The sequence below is a fragment of the Bos taurus genome, chromosome 6 (genome assembly GCF_002263795.3).
Source record: "Bos taurus isolate L1 Dominette 01449 registration number 42190680 breed Hereford chromosome 6, ARS-UCD2.0, whole genome shotgun sequence".
NCBI lineage: Eukaryota > Metazoa > Chordata > Mammalia > Artiodactyla > Bovidae > Bos > Bos taurus.
The window spans coordinates 45914677-45934282 of NC_037333.1; the positions used below are offsets into that span (position 1 = coordinate 45914677).

Here is a 19606-nt window from a genome sequence, read left to right on the forward strand (position 1 = left end):
GTAGAAGGGGCTAAGTGATGGTCTTTGTGGCTTTTCTTCAGTGAACAAACGACCTTTGTCATGGCAGATGTGCAAATGCTGTTTCTCTTGTGGGGCGATTTTGTAGGTTTTCCAGAGACCTCTGCCCTCCCATGCATGTGTACCGTGTGGGGTCTTCCGGCCCTGCACAGTGATCTGAAGCCAGGGAGGTGCATGACCTCTCTCTGCCCCAGAGTACTCAGGCCTGGCTACTCCCTGTGATGTCGGCCGGGCTCATGAGCCATGCCGTCTTCCCTTTCTGCTATGAACTGAATGTCTCAGTTACCCTACAACTCACATGAAAAAGTGAAAGTCATTCAGTCGTTTCTGACTCTTTGCAACCTCATTGCCTATAGCCCGCCAGGCTCCTCTGTTCGTGAAATTTCCCAGGCAAGAATGCTGGAGTGAATTGCCATGCCCACCTCCAGGGCATCTTCCTAACCCAGGGATTGAACCCAGGTCTCTTATGTCTCCTGCACTGGCAGGCAGGTTCTTTACCTCTAGCGCCACCTGCGAAGACTTTGAGATAGGATAAAGTGAAGTCGCTCAGTCGTGTCCAACTCTTTGCGACCCCATGGACTGTAGCCTATCAGGCTCCTCTGTCTATGGGATTTTCCAGGCAAGAGTGCTGGAGTGGATTTCCATTTCCTTCTCCAGGGGATCTTCCCAACACAGGAATCGAACCCAGGTCTCCCGCACTGCGGGCAGACGCTTTACCGTCTGAACCACCAGGGAAGCCCTTGAGATAGGATAAACCATTCCATTTCTAATGATGGATTTGGGGTTATGGGGACATCTTACTGCTGGCATGCAGGTAATGATAATCTGCAAATTCCACCGGGAAAGGGGGACCTGAGAGAAGGGTAACAGGCGAAGGGGTGGACCAGGAAGCTTTACAGTTGGCCTGTATTTGTTTCCTCTCTGATTATTCTGAGAAAAGAGATCTACATTAATACTTTGATCATTCGGCCAAGAGGTGAAAGCTCGTTGGCTGACAGTATCTCTTGGCTTCCCTGTGAGGTGGCAAAGTGTATGAGCTCCTTTCTAAAAATAAACATAGAAACATCCAAGACACAAGTACAAAACACCAGATCTCCAATCCTCCACACTCAGATAACTCAGAGCAAGAACACTGTGGTGGGCAGTGATGGGTTGGTGAGGAGGAGGGGAGATGGGATTCCTCATCCTTAGGGTTGGTACAGCACCAGGACTAGGAACTTGGAAGCATTATAGGAAACAAAATCACCAGCTGCTGATTACTTAGGCTACTAAATGTCACCTAATCCCAACAGCAGCCTGGTGGCTTCAAAGCGAGCCCATTCAGTCTCTACTGTTTACTAGGTGTCAGACCTTGTCCACATTGCCACTCCCCTGAGCCTCAGTTTCTTCACCTGTGAAATGGGGAGAATGGTGCCTCACATGCTTTTGAAATTTAAATAAGAAACCAGATGCTGATTGGCAGGCAAGCTTCTCCAGGACTTCCTGGGTGAATCTGAAACCAGTGACTTTGGTGGAGGGCAGGAAGACACTGAGGACAGAGGCAGCCCCTCCAGACTGGTTAGCAGCAGGTGCACGGAGCAAGGGGACTTGCGTGGGTGGCAGCGGGGTGAGTGGGTCACCATGCCTGCCCACAGACTCTTAGCAATTTATGCAAAGGCCTTCCCTGGGTTTGGGCTTCCTAGCTGGCATTAGTGGTAAAGGAACTCAAACAGGGGCTCTGTAACAATTTAGGAGGGATGGGATGGGCAGGGAGGTGGGAGGGAGGTTCAAGAGGGAGGGGACATATGTATACCCATGGCTGATTCATGTTGATGTTTGGTGGCAGAAAACAACAAAATTCTGTAAAGCAATTATCCTTCAATAATTAAAAAAAAAAAATTCTTCTTTCCTAAAAAAAAAAGAACCTGCCTATCAATGTAGGAGACAGGAGATGTGGGTTTGATCTCTGGGTCTGGAAGGTCCCTTGGAGGAGGGAATGGCTATCCACTTCAGTATTTTTGCCTGGAGAATCCCATGGACAGAGGAGTCTGGCAGGCTACAGTCCACGGGATCGCAGAGTCAGACCTGAGTGAAGTGACTTAGCACGCATGCATGCACTCCCTGGGCTCAGTCATGTGCACAGTCCAGTAGCCTCGGCACCACGTTTCTATCTCACGGCTGAATCCTTGGCTCAACTCCTGGCAAGGGGGAAGGCACATTCCAGGGACAGGGGAGGGGAAGGGGAGCCTCCAATTGCCCGGGTCCAGCTCCAGGGTCAACAGATGGCACCATCTTTTATTTTTTCTTTAATTAATTAACATACGATTGTTGACTGTGCTGGGTCTGCATTGCTGCCTGTGGGTGTTCTCTAGTTGCAGAGTGGGGGCTACTCTTCATCGGGGCTCATGGGCTTCTCGTTTCAGTGGCTGCTCTTGTTACGGAGTGCGGGCTCCAGAAAGCGTGAGCTCAGTAGTTATGGCACACTGGGCTTAGTTACCCCTCAACATCTAGGATCATCTGGGACCAAGGACTGAACGGATGTCCCTTGCGTTGCAAGGTGGATTTTTAACCTCTGGATCACCAGGGAATCACAGAAGCATGTTTTTGGTGACTTTCTCTAACCCCACGAGCACCAGACATTCCTTCGTCCTTCCATGAGTATGTATTGTGGCTTGCTGTCACCAGTGACTTCATAATGCATTAAGCAGGCTTTAAAGGATGCTTGTACCCCTTTCACCTAGGCCAAATTTGGTTTGGGAGTGGATTTTTATGCCTTCATGTCAGTGGGACTGGGGCTTATGTTCCAGGGATCAGCCTCCCGTGAGTTGCTCTGGTCAGCTGTGACTTAGAAGGGGTTGAGAGTTTACAGATTCCTCTGTGAGACCTTTTCTTTCTCACGCTGGCCACCTGCTCTCAGAGGCACCCTGGAGATCAAGCCTTCCTCAGAGGTGGTTATGTGCTTGGGCATCAGGGAGTTTCTCTGATTGCAAAAACAATGGGAACCCAACAAAATTGAGTAAGGATATAGAAGAGTAAAAGCTCATAGCAAATTCTGACTCACTGAGTCCCACAGAGATGGTGTGACAACCTCTCACTTTATATGAAGGAAATGATACTCAGAGAAGTTATGTGATCTCCCTGGAGTCACACAGCAATTTAGTGACAGGGCAGACATGACTGAGCGTATGTGTGTGTGTGTGTGTGTGTAACATTGGGACACAGATTTATGGACTTGGGGTCCAAAATGTATCTTCTTCACTAACGAAGGAGGCCTTTATGATCAGTGAAGTTGGAAACAGTATCTGCGGGACTTGATGTGCAGTGTGGAGGACTGGGAACAGAACAAGGCTGTCCCATGCACTTCACCTCTTGTCGAGCACCACTGCACACTCTGGGCAAGATGCTTCTGGTTAGGATGGTGGGGTCACCAGAGCAGCCCAGAAAGGCCCAGCGTTGACGAAGGACTCCATTCAAATGTCCTCACCCATTCACTGTGTCATTCACCCCAGACACTCACTGAGCACCTGTTACATGTTATGTACAAGAGTGGTTGCTGGACAATTCATACTTGTCTGACCACTCTTCCTGAGCAAGAAGAGGGACCTGAAATTCCTCCCAGGCTGGGCTGCTCAGAGCCAGGGTTGGGGGTTAGGGTTGTGGGGCTGGTCCTCAGCTGTGGCAGCAGGTTTAGGAAACCTGGAATCTATGCTCCACTTGAGGGTGACCAGGAAGCTGGAGGGACCAGAGAGATCCCAATCAAGGAAGCACCTTGCTTGGAGCTGAGAGCAGCCGCAGGGCTCAGAGGTAGGGTGTGGCCAGGAAGACGCCCAGAGGCTCCAGGAGGAGTCCTGCAGGAAATCAGATAGTTATGAGGGAACAGCCAGGGGTGCTGGGTGGGCTTCGATGATACATATAAGCCCTAAAGAGTGAGCAGAGGACTTAAACATGGACTAGGAACACAGTGATGGTTTTTTTGCTGTATCACCACTGTTCTCCTTAAAGGGAATGAGCAGAGGAAGGAGCAAAACCAAGGAATACTACAGACCAGGGCTTCCTCACTCCCTCTCCTCTTTTTAATTCTGCTAAAAAACACAAAACTTTATTTTTTTTCTAATGTGAAAGACAGTTAATTTTTTAATTTCTTCTTTTTAAATTTTTAATTAGAGGATAATCACTTTACAATATTATGATGCTTTTTGCCATACATCAACATGAACTGGCCACAGGCCAGTCCCCTCCCTCTTAAACCCCCCTTAAATCTCCCTCCCCAGCCCACCCCTCTAGGGTGTCACAGAGCACTGGATGTGGGTTCTCTGCGTCAGACAACAAACTTCCACTGGTTGTCTATTTTACAGACAGTAATGTATTTGTTTCAATGCAATTCTCACAAATCACCCCAGCCTCTCCTTCCTCCACTGTGTCCAAAAGTCTGTTCTTTATGTCTGAAAAACACACAACTTTAAATTTACCATCCTATCCATTTTTAAGTGCATAGTTCAGTAGTGTTAAGTATATTTTACATAGTTGGGCAGGAGATCCTAGAACTTTTTCATCTTGTAACACAGAAACTCTACATTCACTAAACACTAAATCCCCAGCCCTTGGTAGTAACTTTTCTATGTTCTATGTTTATGGTTTTTGACTATTTTAGATACCTCATGTGTATAGAATTATAGTATTTATCCTTTTCCTCAGCCCTTTAAAAAAACCTGTGTCTCAGCACTGTTTACAGGCATGAGAACCTTCCATGGGTAGCATCTCCGATTATACACACATTCCCCAGGGGAGAGCGAAGGGAGGGAGTGATGGCAGCAAAGGCTCACACAGCCATATCTTGGGTGGGGATGCACAGAGTTAGAGAAAGCCCTCCAGAAATTCCCATGGTCCCCTCAGACCATGCCCCCTTTGTTGAGACTCACTGCTGTGGAGAAAAGGAGTTCCCTAAATCATCAGAGGCAGAGCAGCAGTCAGTCACAACATTTATTGAGCACTCATGGTGTACAGAGTACTGGGCAGAACACTGGAAGGAAATACACTGGCAATTCAACAGCTATTGTCGCTCACCTCAGGATTACGTTTTAGGTGAATGGAGAAGATACCTGTTAAGCATGCACGAACAAGTATAACCGACATCTAGACACATGCATGGCTTATTCACCACTACAAGTTATTATGAGAGTTTACCCAGTAACCAGGGCACAGGAAGCCACTGAGACACATGAGTTAGGTAAAGATCAAAGTTACAGAGTTCAAACTTATCATTCTGATGAGTGGAAGCTACTAGAAGACAAGAGAAAACACCAGAAACTTGGTGAATCTATTTTCTTAACTCTATTAAGTCACTTTATTTCAAATTTAAGAATTCAGTTTAGTATGAAATAAAGGCAATTGACTCAACAAAGTGCTAGAATAGCTTTATGTTAAAAACTTTTCTGGAAATAAAATCAGCCTGTTGATAGTACCATTTCCAAAGGTCAGACACAGATTCTGAAAGTTAATAGCATTTTTCTTATTTTTAAAAATAACTTCCATTATGTGAAAGACTTTCCAATAAATTTAGTGAACAGAGGCATTTTATTGCTCTATTTTTGGGAAATCTTGTTTATGTTCTTACGTGCTTTTAAAGTTAATTTAAAGTAGAGTTGCCAGATAAAACACAAGATGTATTTTAGGGCATGAGACATACTCATACTAAAAAAAATTATTAGTTGTTTATTTGAAATTAGAATTTAACTGGACATCCTGTATTTTATTTGCTAAATCTGGTGACTCTATTTTTAGGTTAAGTTACCTTTGGAATTTCCAGAGGTTTCCAATAAGGGTGGGACGAGTAGCGAGGCTAATTAATCTTCATTTATATGCTAACACTGTCAGACGGGAAGGCTTCTTCTGGCAGGAAAATTGTAGGTTCTGCAGGATTCTCTCAAATATTGGAGACATCTTTCTTTCTTACACCTTTTATCATTATTATTTTAGCAGTGCACGTTTTAGTCAGTTGAATTTTCACCTTGAAATTCTTGACAGAGATGAAAATAAGATTGCCATCTGAGAAGCAGAAAAATTAACATCTGGCTTGGAAAGTCCCCTATAAAAAATGTTCACATCCTCAATAATTTCTTCTGTTAAGCACACTATCCTCTCTACCCTGTTTGGCAAAAACACAACAAAGGCAACACTCACATCTTGTTAGATATACCACATCCCTTCCCCTATTTGTGATCACTTCCTGCCACTCTCTGTACCACCCGCCCAATATAGATTTCTTTTTTTTTTTTTTTGATAATAGAAAAATCACTAGCCCTTGTGCACCACAAAGAGTGTCTGTCAGGTATAGATCAATGGGTGGTCATGGACCCCCACAAACAGGAAAAAGAAAAGCTCACCTCTCAGATGCTTGGAAGCATGAAAACTATGAAAGAGAGAGTGAGAGACAGACAGACAGACAGAGACAGAGGGAGGAAGGGAAACAAAGGGAGGGAAGGAAAGAGGCTGTTAGATTGGATTGACACATGCAGTTTTAGAAATGCACTTCCTGGTATCTAAGTGTATAGCTCATATCTTATATTAAGTTGGGATTTCTACACTGGAGAAGAGAAATTTCAACACCAATTTTTCGAAGAAAAAGAGTTCACATGAAACTCCAACTGTGGTACAGGAATGTAGAATGATAATACTTTGTCAATTGCAACCTCCATCCACTATTCTTTTTTTTAAACACACCAAAGAGTATACTTATATGTAAAGAGCATACTGCTCTGTTCATGTTTCACATACACATAAAATTACCACAAGTATTAACAAACACATAGATTGTATCTAAAGGCATAGACGGCTTTGACTATCTGTTAGTTGAGTCCAAGTATGCCAGTTTTTATTCTGGGCCCAACTCCCCGAGTTTCCAGCTTGGCCAGGTACACATTACAGCTCTCCTTTGGACCTGGAGGTCTTTGCAGAAAGGAGGATGAGTATGAGAAATGAAGTTGAGGCAAAGCAGCCATGGGGTTTAATATCACCATGAAAAGGTGGAGTTAAGCAATATATATTATTAAATTAGAAAACTATTTCTTGGCGCCTCCTGGCATTCAACATCCCTTATGCTAAGGCAGTTACTGGCTACATACTCTTCTCAGAAATATAAGTTCCAAATTCCATCCTTTAGACAATGTTTCATTTGCTGTTCTGATGATGACATCACCTGATGTCTCTGAATGTCCTTGACTGACCTGAAGAACAGAAAATGGCCAGAAGAGGGTTTGCTTCCGGTTCCCGTCTGTGGTCATGGTGAGGTGGGTGGTTACAGAATGTTCCTGAAAGAGGGATGGACTCCTCAGGCGCAAAGCAGCCTCCACAATTCTGAAGCAGCAGAACACAGAAGGGTGTCACTAAGAGGAGTTAAGAGCCCGCCTTGGATGTTCTAGAACCTTCTAAAGCTCAGTAGGGTCCAAATCCCCGTTTGAACATGTGCTTAGCAATTACCTGTGCAGCAGGAGCCCTGGTGAACTCCTGTCATTGGCCTGCTGAGGTTTTCTGATGGTGAATGTTACTGAAGTCGTCCCGCCTGGGGCCCCAGTCACGGCCCCACCCTCAGAGTGTTCCCCTGGAACCCAGGTGAAGGGTGCCAGGCAGACGAGGAATGGTTCCCACTGGGACGGGTGCCCTCCTTCACTTCCAGCCCCCTCCTCCTCCTCCTGCTGCCTTCTTTCCCTCCCTCTCTGCTGCCTCCCTCGGTCCCTGCCTCCATGCTTCCGCCCGGCAGGCAGCCGGCCGGGGCACCGCTCACGGGGGCGGCGCAGAGGCGCTCCCGTGGCTGTAGGAGCATTTAGACAGAGACGCCCGCGTGGTGCCGCTCTCCACCTCGTCCCCCACCTCGCCTCGTGCTCCTGGGGGACCGGGGTTGGGGCAGCAGGGGAATGTGGCCAGGAAGCCGAGGCGGAACCTCTTGTTCATGAAGCAGTAGATGATGGGGTTGACGCAGGACGAGGTGTAGGACAGCAGGAGGATAAAGGCGATGGGGGTCCCCGAGAGGCGGCGCTCGGCAGAGGCGGTGTCAAAGGCCCTCCAGGCGTTGGCGCTGAAGATGGGCATCCAGCACAGGAAGAAGAGGACCACGATGACCATGAGCATGCGGATGACGCGCTTCTTGGCCATGAGGCTGGCCGCGGGGCTGCTGCTCCTGATGCGGTCGGCCCGGCCGGCGCTGCCGGTGGACAGCTGGCGCAGCTCCAGCTTCCTTGGGTGCTTGGGCCGCTGCAGGCAGCACCCGGCGCTGTCCGCGTACCTGCCGCTGCTGGCCGAGCTCCGTTTCCTTTCTGGGTGGGCAAGCCACGTCACTTATTTTTGGGGATGGGTCATGCCAGACAGAGGGCACGGGATCCCTGCACCCTCCATCCAGGGGCTAAACCACACTTGAACTGTATTACTTGACAGGCCACCTTGGGCCTGCACTAATATGGGTAGGTATTGATCTATACTACTCAAATGAAGTGCTACTTATAACTAATAAAAAAATGTGTAGTATAAAATGTGCATAATTTAAAATAGTAAAATAATATTTTATGTGTGTAGACTATAAGGATAAAAATTTGTTAAAGAATGAGTATTCACACTCTTCTTCCAGCTCCTCAAGGCGGGGAGTTTTCTGCTTGCTTGGGAAACCTCCAGATTGCTTTTACTGCATAATGAGCAAAAATCAACAAAAGCCAGGCAAGACCCTAGGTGTATATGTGGTAAACAGCTGAGCAGAAGGATGGAGTGAGAGGGGTGGTGAGTGATGTCAACAAAGGTGTGGGGTAAGTTCCAGTGAAGAGTGGGCTGTAATGAAAGGGAGGGATGGGGGGTGGGCTTCCCTGGTGGTTCAGTGGTAAAGAATCCACCTACCAACGCAGGAGACATGAGTGTGATCCCTGATCAGGGAAGATCCCACATGCTGCAGGGCAACTAAGCCTGTGCACTACAACTATTGATCCTGTGCTCTAGAATCCAGGAGCGCAAGGACAGAGCCCATGTGCTGCAACTGCTGAAGACCTAGAGCCCTGGAGCCCATCCTCCGCAACAAGAGAAGCCACCACGGTGAGAAGCCCACACACTGGAGAGTAGCAACTGGAGAGTAGCCCCTGCCCTCCGCAACTGGCGAAAAGCCTGCGCAGCAGTGGAGACCCAGCACAGCCAAAAAAAAAAAAAAAAGAACGTGCAGGTCCCAACATTAAAAAAGGGAAGAGGGAGGGGATTTGAGGTTCCATGGCAGCTATATCGGGAGTGAAGGGTGGGAGTGAAGGGGGGAAGAGAGGATGGCACCTGAAATGACAATTTGCTTTGTTTGCAGAGGGGGTCCATTTGAATACGACATCACAGAGACCCTGGACCTATGGGCCCTGAGCTTGTAATTGGGCAATGGGTATATTATCTCATTTTATTCCATTTAGTACCCTTTTGGGAGAAATAATTTCTTCATTCTACAGGAAACAGAGTCACTGGGTCTCCTGACCATGTGTTACGACACAGAGTCTCCTAAGAATACTTTTGAAAAATGTTTTGAAATACTTATTTTGAAATACTTTTGAAAAGTATTTTCAAAAGTATATACTCTGGGTATATCTAAGTTATAGAAAACAAGGCTTGTGTAATCTTTTGGCATAAACCAACAGATAAAAGATAGTTACCTCGGGCAGACTTCTTCTGGCTAGCATCAAATTTTATTCCTTGGTAAAGTTCCAAAGAGATTAATCCATATGCCACCATCATCACAATTCCAGGAATAAGAAAGAGGATGAGTAACAGGAATGTGTGCCTAATAAAATAAAAAGCAATCCAATAACCAGCAACCAGCATTTCAAACTAAGATGAGATGGAATAAACAGGGTTCATCTCCATTTTAATGAGTTGGAGCAAACACATTAATTACTAGTATTTAATATCTTTGGAAATTCCATGTCTGGAAGTTCAGTCATTAGAAAATGTTACTTCTTTTCTCCCAGATAAAGTCTCTTATGAAGGACTAGTTAAATTGGACAAGTTTGGTGTAAGTCTGTGCCTGAAACAAGTGTACATTTAAAACTACTGAGAGCTTAAAAAAAAACAAGCCAATGAGAGTATTTGAATACCTCAATAAAGCTGTTACTGAAATAATAATAATAAAATTATAAGAATTTATATTCATTGATGACTTGTTAAATTATTTAATTTCAATATGGTACATATATTACTGTATTTAATCCCCATAATAGTTTTTGAAGTAGGTACTATTAACCTAACACCCATTTTACAGATAAGGAAACAGGCAGAATAAATAATTTGTCCAAAGTCATAACAGCTAGTGGCAAAGATGGGATCTGAACTCAAGCAATATGATTCTAGACGTTATGCTCTTAAGCATCACAATAGATTAATACCATTTGTTGACTTTATAGCACCAGAATCACCAAGTGCATAGGTAGCAATGCTGGAAAACCTTGATTTTGCAAAATAAAGTATTCTGGCTGTTTCAACCCATTAGGCACAGTGGCAAACTCATTCTAGTGCCTGGCGGGCCAGAGTTATGCTTTCTCTAAACATGTTTGATTCCTGAAGAACTGCAGCCTCCTTCTTCTTGAGTCTGGCCCCTAAATCACTTTTGCAGTCTGGCATGTGTAAGGTTACACAATTAGGCCATAAAATTGTCAGAGGCTCACAGTGGCTGAGCCATTTCTCATTTCAATTGGACATGTTTTGATAAGATTTCTTTTCAAGTCTTGGAAATGTCCCTCATTTGCAACGTAATTCTTTGAGTATGTGTGTGTCTTGGTTGAAATGAAAAAAAGGAAGGCAAAGAAGGCAGAAATTATCTTGGTTTTGAGCCATTTTTGAATGTCTAGCCCTCTGCTTCTAAAACATGCTGGGAATTAGTAAACATAATGCCCTGCACTTGTGTAGCCTTTTTGAATATATCTAATGATGTTTTCGTAAACATTCTCTCATTTGAATCTCACATCCATCTAGTGATGTAGATAAAAAAGGTATCTTTATTCTTAAATCTGTGTAAAGAACTTGAACGTCAAGGAAGTTATATAAACTTGTCCAACATCACCTGCTAGTGAGCAAAGAAACAGGTAGCACAACTTTGCATTTGTATTTCTAGTAAAGTGTTCTGTGTAAGTACCACTGCTACAACTCTGCTCTAAGAAAAATCACATGGGATTTGGGGTTTTGGACTCCTCAGTTCTATCTCCAGTTTTTGGAAAATCAGAGCTCTTCCACTGTCTCAGCCAAGATCCTCACTAGACTATCCTGAAGCACACTGCATAGTGGTTAAGCCCAGACACTCTGTTGTCTCCTCTAGGTTTGGGAACTTGAGCAACTTAACTTCTCCAGGTCTCAGTTTCTTCATTTGTAAAATAGGGACAGTAATAGTACCCACTCTATGAGGTTTTGAGAGGATTAGTTGATTTTAATACAGGTATGGCATTTCAGAGACTTCCCTGGTGGCTCAGACAGTAAAGCATCTGCCTACAACCTGGGAGACCTGGGTTCAAACCCTGGGTCAGGAAGATATCTTGGAGACGGAAATGGTAGCCCACTCCAGTATTCTTGCCTGGAAAATCCAATGGATGGAGGAGCCTGGTAGGCTACAGTCCATGGGGTCGCAAATGGCATTTCAAATACAACATTCAAAGTGTTCACTCTATTCTATCATTCTAGAAAGAGGTTAAGACAAGTCTTCTCAAAAAGTCTCCAGGAAACTGATCCCACAGACACTGGACAACACATTCCAGTTTTTATTAAAACTGAAAAATTCTATCAAGTTATAGTAAACAAATAAACCCAGGTGGCCTTACCAGGACTGCTGCATGACATCACTTGGCAGTAGAAAGCGGCACATATTTGCAGTCTGGTTGTTATTTTTGGTAAAAGGCACCAAGTTGCTATAAATTGGGTATGGAGTCATGATGGTGAAGGAGAGGCACCAGGTAGCGGCAATCACCTTCAAAGCATGGGACTTCGTCTGCCAGACTCGGGACTGTAAGGGTTTGCAAATTGCACCATATCTCTCCAGTGATATGGCGACCAGATTAAAGGTGGAGACACTCACAGAGGTGCCTGGGAAAGGAACAAAGAAGCTACTTACGTTGGCTTTAAAATCCAAAGTTTATTTGCACATGAGCTTAAGCTTACCTGATCTGCACAGGTTTGATAGATAGTAAAGGAAAATACTCAGAAGGTAAAGAAATACTGTGTACGTATATTTTTAAAAAATGATTTATTCCCAGCTTTGTTCCCAAAAGGATTTGAGGCAGTTTGAGCAATGTATTTGCAAATACATTGTATTGCCAATGTATTTTAGATAAGTTTATTGAACTTTGATTACGACCTAGCTCCTTCTTAGGCTGGAGGTGCTCATTAATTAATAACCAAGTGGATGAACTATGTTCCTACCCCACAGAAGAGGTTTCTGAGTGACCTGTAGAACAGCTTTAGTTTTGAGCATGATGTGCATAAAGTTGACCTTTTAATCCAATATTCTCAAGGACAGTGACTCCAAAAATTCAGTGGGGTCTGAGATGGGAGCATTAAGACTCTTCCTGAAAATGTCTAGTACACAGACTGTTTTTGAGTGAAACATTCTAAATTTCAAAATGGAGTGTTGAAAAAATACCTAATGAAAAAAGATGAAGGGGAAAATCCCCATATTGTAACTAATGTTTTTCTCGGGGTAGGAGGAATGGGGTCTTCTTTCTAATTCTTTTTGCTTTTCTGTGTTTTGTAGAAGGAACATTCATCAAACATTTATCACCAGTGAGAAAGACATCAAAACACCTCATCTAAAAGGAAATCAACCCTGAATATTCATTGGAAGGACTGATGCTGAAGCTGAAGCGCCACTATTTTGGCCACCTGATGCAAAGAGCTGACTCATTGGAAAAGACCCCGATGCTGGGGAAAATCGAGGGCAGGAGAAGGGGATGACAGAGGATGAGATGGTTGGATGGCATCACTGAATCAGTGGACTTGAGTTTGAGCAAACTCCAGGAGTCAGTGAAGGACAGAGAAGCCTGGTGTGCTGCAGTCCATGGGATTACAAGAGTCAGACATGACTGAGCAACTCAACAGCAACAAAAGGATATACTTACAGCATAGTCAGAAAACTTAATTTTTGTATTTTGTGTGCATATATAGTGATTATAATGTCTTATCCCTGTAAAATTCCCTTTAATTCTTCATCCATAAATTCAGCTGATTCTTCTCTTATCTCTTACCCTGATTTCTTAAACCTTCAAATCAATCCCAATCTTAATTTGGGAGAAGTTCTTAGCCTGGGGCCTTTTGTGAAACTATGTATAAAAATATCCTTTTTCTAGGGAAAATATCCATAGTGTTCCTCAGTGACTTAAAGGAATCTAGAACCCCAAAACCATAGCTAAGAACTCAGGTTCTGAGATAGGATTTGCTGTTTTATAGGAATTTACCCTAAGGAGTTGATAACATTTGGATTAGAGAATACAGCCCCAAACTTCTCAGAGTGAAACCTATTATTATTCACTCTCTTAGTCATGTCCAACTCTGCAGCACACCAGGCTTCCCTGTTCTTCACCATCTCCTGGAGCTTGCACAAACTCATGTCCATTGAGTCAGTGATGGCCATCCAACCATCTCATCCACTGTTGCCCCCCTTCTCCTCCTGCCTTCAATCTTTCCCAGCATCAGAGTCTGAGTCAGCTCTTCACATCAGGGGACCAAAGTTTTGGAGCATCAGCTTCAGTGTCAGTCTTTCCAATGAATATCTAGGATTGATTTCCTTTAGGATTGACTGGTTTGCTCACCTTGCAGTCCAAAGGACTCTTAAGAATCTTCTCTAACACCACAGTTCAAAAGTATCAATTCTTCGGTGCTCAGCCTTATAATGGGTAATTATAAACCCATCATCAGGTAAGCACTTTTTTTTTTTTTTTTTTGGCTATGTGCATGCGTGCTCAGTCACTTCAGTCGTGTTTGACTCTTTGGGACTCTATGGACTGTAGCCTGGAAGGCTCCTCTGACCATGGGATTCTCCAGGCAAGAATACTGCAGTGAATTGCCATGCCCTCCTCCATGGGATGTTCCCAACCCAGGGATCAAGCCTCCGTCTGCTGTGTCTCCTGCATTGCAGGCAGTTTCTTTGCCCATTGAGCCACCTGGGAAGCCCTTTTGGCTATGTATTAGGAATTTAATGCGTGTTAACTGTTAAGAACACGAAATTAAGGGAAGAATTGAAATGACTGGAATCAGAAATCCAACAAAACCATTATGGTATTGCAAACACTTTTAGAATTATCTTGCTTTTCATTTTCTAGAACAGTCTGTACTAGGTATTTTCAGAAAGAGTGTTAAGGCTCCTAGCTCAGACCCCAGCTATTTTAAAACATTTTTTTTATTGAGGTAAAATTCATATAACACAAAAGTAATCATTTTAAAGTGAACAACTCTGCGGCATTTAGCATATTTATGTTGTGTAACTACACAAGGACTCATTTTTAATCTCCTTTCATAAACCCTGGTTAAAATGATTAAATATTACCGTAGGATATATACAGACAGGCCTTGAAAGCCTGAGGCACTGTGAGATGTTGGTTATTATTATTGCGTCATTGTTTAACAACGATCCTTTTCATTTGTGAGTCCATTTTTTTTTTTTTTAGAGTACTTGGACCCAGATTGACACTTTCTCGGTTATTTGTCCATGGCATGTAGATCAGTCATTCATCACCGTTTTGTCAGCGCTGGATCCTACTTCCTCAATTGGAAGAAATAAAGGCTTTTAAAGCTTTCTGGTCACTGATAGCTGCCCTGGGCAGCTCAGCTCTGCATATTTTGCAGGGCTTAGGTCAGAACAACCAACTCCTTCTTCATTTCCTGCCTCTTCTCTTCCTCCCCCAACCAGCTCTCAGAATGGGCAAGGGATGAGGCGTTTTGGCAGGCAGAGGGGACCAAGAGAAATGTCTCGTTTCAGCCTCAGATGAGCCACAGCAGTTGGCAAACAAGGCTGTGTATTCACTCACCATTGTAGTGGCCACCAGTTGGGGTTCAAGTCAGCTCTGTGACTTACCACCTGTGTGTCCTTGGGCACAATATTAACCTCTCTATGCCTCTGTTCCCCTCTCAGTGAGACAGGGAAGAATAACTGTGTATACTTCATAGAGTGGTTGTGAGATAAAATATGATCATGGAAGTAAAAACTTAAAGCAATTAGTAGAACATCTGGTACTCAAAAAAAAAATGTACTCAAAGACATTAGCTTTTATGATTTTTCATCATCACCATCATTCTGATTGGCAAAGGCAGTGAGCTGCATATCTCAGTCAATCAGGGTCAGCTTATCCACCCAGGCACTGGGAGCAAATTCAACTTGTTGTCTAGTGGCAGAGGTTCTCTCTCTCTCTCTGCCTAAGATGGTCCCAGCCTCTGTGAAAACAGGCTCGAAAGTGAATCCTGAGAAGGGAATCTAGACCTCTGGTGAAACTGGATTTTGAATAATCCTGTTCCCGATAAGAGCTGGAATGGCAGCAGAAAAAGCCCTCTTCCAGCAGCCTGGCCACCCCAAAACCACACCTTGGGTTGGGTAGAGCTGAGTACAATCAATGACTTCCAGGAAGGCACAGATCACCTTGAATCTGTCTGTCTTTCTAACAGAAGCAAGCAAAACCAGTGTCTTCTGTAGTTTCTTACCAACTTATTCCACTTTGAGGAACTGGTCCCCTGACTGGGGAGTGACTTCTGGGGTGTTACGAGGACTGACCCTCCCATAAAGCCAGCTCCTCTGTCCTTGTACCCAGCCCCATACAGTCAGATGTTTTGTTCTGTACACCCATAAGGGCTTCTCTGTGGAGGCTGTCAGGGGTTAGGGAAGGTCTGGGACTGAGTTTCACTGATTTAGGGCGAAACTCCAGAAATAGGCACCAGCAGCAACTCACCCATGAAGTAGGTGGTGGTCTTGCAAACAGCGCTTCCGAAGATGAAATCCTTGAGCAGGTTGGGGATGAGGTTGAATGGCATGCAGAAGAGACAAAGCATGAGATCGCTGACAGCCAGGGAGAGGAGGAAAATGTTGGTGACTGTTCTCATTCTCTTGTTCCTAATCAGCACTGTAATGACCAGCGTGTTTCCCAGCACGCTGAGCAGGAATATCAAGGAGTATAAGAGAATCTGCACGGCCGGCTGCCACTCTGCAAGGAGGAACCCGGACAAGACGGAGCGATGCAGGTGATGAGGGCAGAATGTTAAAACCCAGCACACCAAGTGGACGCTTATTTCCTGCCGGTTGGTATTTTCAGGGGTGTGCATCACCGAACCCAGCTCTCCCCATACTTAGATATTTTGCAGAAACAAAGCGAGGAGAGCATGGAGTGATTCAGTTGCTGCTGAAAGGCTGGTCTGTTAAAGGATCACTCACTGGGGGAACCACTTTTTCTTAAGAACAAAGCTCCTCCAGTGATTTGCTTTCTTTCCTAGCTGCTAAGCATTTTTTCAATTTAATCACTTCTTCACACCGATTTCCCCCAAGGAAAGCCGACAGCTAGATTGTGACAGCACCTTTTCTGTGATGCTGGTAAGTTCCAGCTTTTACACTTGTTCTCCCTCTGGCTCCACTTCAGCTCCTCCTCCCACTGCTTTTGTGCCCCCCAAGTCCTGTACATTAATCCCAACTCTCCCATGGGGAACAATAAGAGCACTGGACTCAGTTCTGCTTTTAGATCTCTTATCCAAACTTCTGAGCAGATGACTTTATCCAGCCTCGTCTCACGAGGACTGTGTTCTGTTTTCACAGTCAGCCTTGCCTTTGCTGATTTTTTCCACAAACTTAAGGTTTTCTGAATTCAGATAACAGCCTCTGACACCTACCTTTGGAAGGATGGGGCTGATCCAAGCAGAAAAGCGTCTCATTTTCGATCCCCAGTTCACAGGGGGGAGTCAGGTTGCTTTCATTCATGAGAAGGCTGTCAACCACATCCATGCTTGCCTGCTGCTTTCCACCAAGTGTTGGCAAGCTGGTGAACGGCTCACTCTCGGCTCATTCCTCTAATGACTGACCGGAGAGTCTCCCAAATGCAACCTGCTGTGGAGAGGCAGGGGGGTAGGGGGCGTGATTGCCAGGTGTGGGCTCCTGCGGCCATTCTTAAAGGCGACTGGAGTTCAGCACGCTCAGGCCAGCTGGGCAGGCATTTGCACTCCTGTCTTGGAAAGAGCAGCTGATGCGAGCCAAGCCCGCTCCACCTTCCAGGCCCACCCCATTCCTGGGCCAGCCGTAGGGCCCTGAGCACAGGCAGCCTGACTGCGAGTTAACCCTTCCCAGAGCGTCGCTGCTTTTCCGCACACATGCACACACACGTGGACACACACATACAGGGACACGGTACCTCTCTCCTCTGTATAGGAACCTGTCACCATCCCAGACATAGGCAGAATAAAGCTCAAACAGGCTGTGTGAGACAGGAGCGACTAACACGGCAACAGACACCGACATGCAGAGCATCAGGACTAAAGGACACGGAGGGACTGTGTTTCTCCCTCCTTATATAAAAGCAATTAGTGCCTTTTAGCTTTGGAACCATGCCCAGCAATGTGTGTGGATATAACTGCTGGCTGGTTGTTAAGTTGTTACCAACCACAGGGCTATTTCTTGTGGTCTCTGCCCCTGGTAACTGAAAGGAGGGGGTGCCCTGACTGTAGGTGCTCGGATCCTTAATATAGAAAACACTTAGTAAGATTTTCCATTCATTCGTTTACGCATTCGTCCATTCATTCAGCACATGTTCATTGAGAGCCTACCGCTTGCCAGGTACTTCTCTAAACACATAAGCAAATAACGAACAAGATCATTTCAGATGTGTAAAGCACCACAGAGGAAGTCAAGCAGGAAGGTATACTGGAGAGGGATGATGGGTTGTGGGGGGCTGTTGCTCATTTAGATGGGGTCTCTCGCAGGAGGGGACCAAGATTGGAGAGCTGGATGACAAGGAGCAGGAAGGCTTGTGACAACTGGGGAAAGCTGCTTCTAGGCAGGAGGAGCAGTCTTTTGGGCAGAGGTCACAGCAAGAGCAAAGGCCCTGTGTGGGAATGAACTTGGCCTATTTGAGGAATAGTTAGAAGCAGGAATGAATGAGGGGCCAATGGTGGGAGATGGGGTTAGAGATGGGGGCCTGGCCAGGGCTCTGGGCTTTCTGTGAGGCTTTGTGGTGCAGGCAAGCTCCTCCAGCCCCTTCGTACACGTGGTGTCCTCTGCTGAGACCTTTGGGACAGCAGGTGACAGCAGAGGCTCTTTGTTGCTCACAGCTGCTTAGCTGAGCTGAGACCTGATCGAGACCCTTTAGGGGTCCCTCGTGCTTTGACAGCTTTCTCAGCTGACAGTCCTATGTGTTCTATCGTGGCAGATTCCCGGCCGAACATGGATGAACCGATGGGCATTTTTACCACCCAGGCTTGGGGTGTGGGGCTGGGAAGAGACCGATACCTCTTTTCTTTGAAACCACGAACAGCTCATGTTGGAGGCACTTAGTCACAAGAACTAGAAATGCGAGGAATATTGGAGAAGCTGTTAGCAGTTATTAACAGGAGAGACAGACACCAGATCAAGTCCTGGCTTCACTAGTTACCCGCTGGCAAATGCTGGGCAGGTTTCCTAACCTGAGACTCATTTCTTTCTGTCAAAGGGGGACCAAATGACTTCCCAGATACTTGTTATAAAGATTGATTGCCTCAGGACAGTGCCTGACACACAAAAAGTGTTCAGTAAACCATAGATAATGAAAACGATTATTATGATTTTTCCTTTTATTTTTTTGGCTGCGCTGCATCTTCATTGCTGTATGCTGGCTTTCTCTCGTTGTGGTGAGCCGGGGCTGCTCTCTGTTGTGGTGAGTGCGCTTCTCATGGTGGTCGCCTCTCTTGCAGAGCACAGGCTCTAGGGCATGCGAGCTCAGCAATTGTGGTGCATGGGCTTAGTTGCTCCGTGGCATGCGGGATCTTCCCCAACCAGGGATCAAACCCGCATCCCCTGCATTGGCAGGCAGATTCTTATCCACTGTACCACCAGGGCAGTCCCTATTATTTTTCTTTTATACACAAAGATTTGACTCAGAGTGGCCCCATGGTTTGCTGGTGAGAACGAGTGGTGGAATCCCCCTCATGGACCAGTGGTCCCGTCCTTGTGCCTCTTCCTGAAGTGTTCAGTTTTCTTCATTATTCTATGTCCTGTAGCCTATCTGGAGCCAGAACCCCTGTCTCTGCCTCTCTTTCCTGCCTTGGTTCCTGTTGGCTGAATCTTCTCAGTCTGCAGACTGATATGGACCCTGCCCACTAGGAGGGACCCAGAGCAGTACTGTCCTGATTTGGGGAGGGACAGATATTCAGATTTTGAGCCCTGGGTACAGCTGAATTTCATCACACTGCTTTTCTCAGCAGCTGACTGCTTCGGCTGCTTTAACTGGGCAGACATCACCATCCATAGCAGGTGCTTCCTCCAGAGGTTCCTGAGGCCCATCAGCTGTGGCTTCAGCCGCTGCAGGGAACCTCTGCTGTGGGTCCAAGAGCAGAGGAGCCAAGGGATGGTGTCCACCTGCCCTGAACGAGGAGGATGCGTGTGTGCGTGCTGAGTCACTTCAGC

At 45.5% G+C, this 19606-nt stretch overlaps 1 protein-coding gene across 7 annotated transcripts; it reads right to left on the reverse strand.

The window, feature by feature from the left end:
* Window positions 1-4959: 4959 nt before the first annotated feature.
* Window positions 4960-17833, reverse strand: CCKAR (cholecystokinin A receptor). 7 transcript variants are annotated; one of them, NM_001101865.2, is made up of 8 exons: window positions 17361-17490; window positions 16846-17059; window positions 15918-16169; window positions 11808-12069; window positions 9657-9784; window positions 7934-8306; window positions 7221-7350; window positions 6261-6942 (listed from the first exon to the last, which is right to left on the reverse strand). In NM_001101865.2, the coding sequence occupies exons 2-8, from the start codon at window positions 16955-16957 to the stop codon at window positions 6916-6918; spliced, it is 1284 nt and encodes a 427-aa protein (NP_001095335.1). In that variant the 5' UTR covers window positions 16958-17059; window positions 17361-17490; the 3' UTR covers window positions 6261-6915. The 7 variants fall into 7 exon arrangements, 4 of the variants coding, with proteins under 4 accessions (XP_059743400.1, XP_059743399.1, XP_059743398.1 ...); XR_003035007.2 differs by lacking the exon at window positions 17361-17490 and having other exon boundaries at window positions 4960-7350; window positions 7474-8306; window positions 16846-16982; XR_009494756.1 differs by lacking the exons at window positions 6261-6942; window positions 17361-17490 and adding an exon at window positions 4960-6042 and having other exon boundaries at window positions 7221-8306; window positions 16846-16982.
* Between the last annotated feature and the right edge of the window lie 1773 nt (window positions 17834-19606).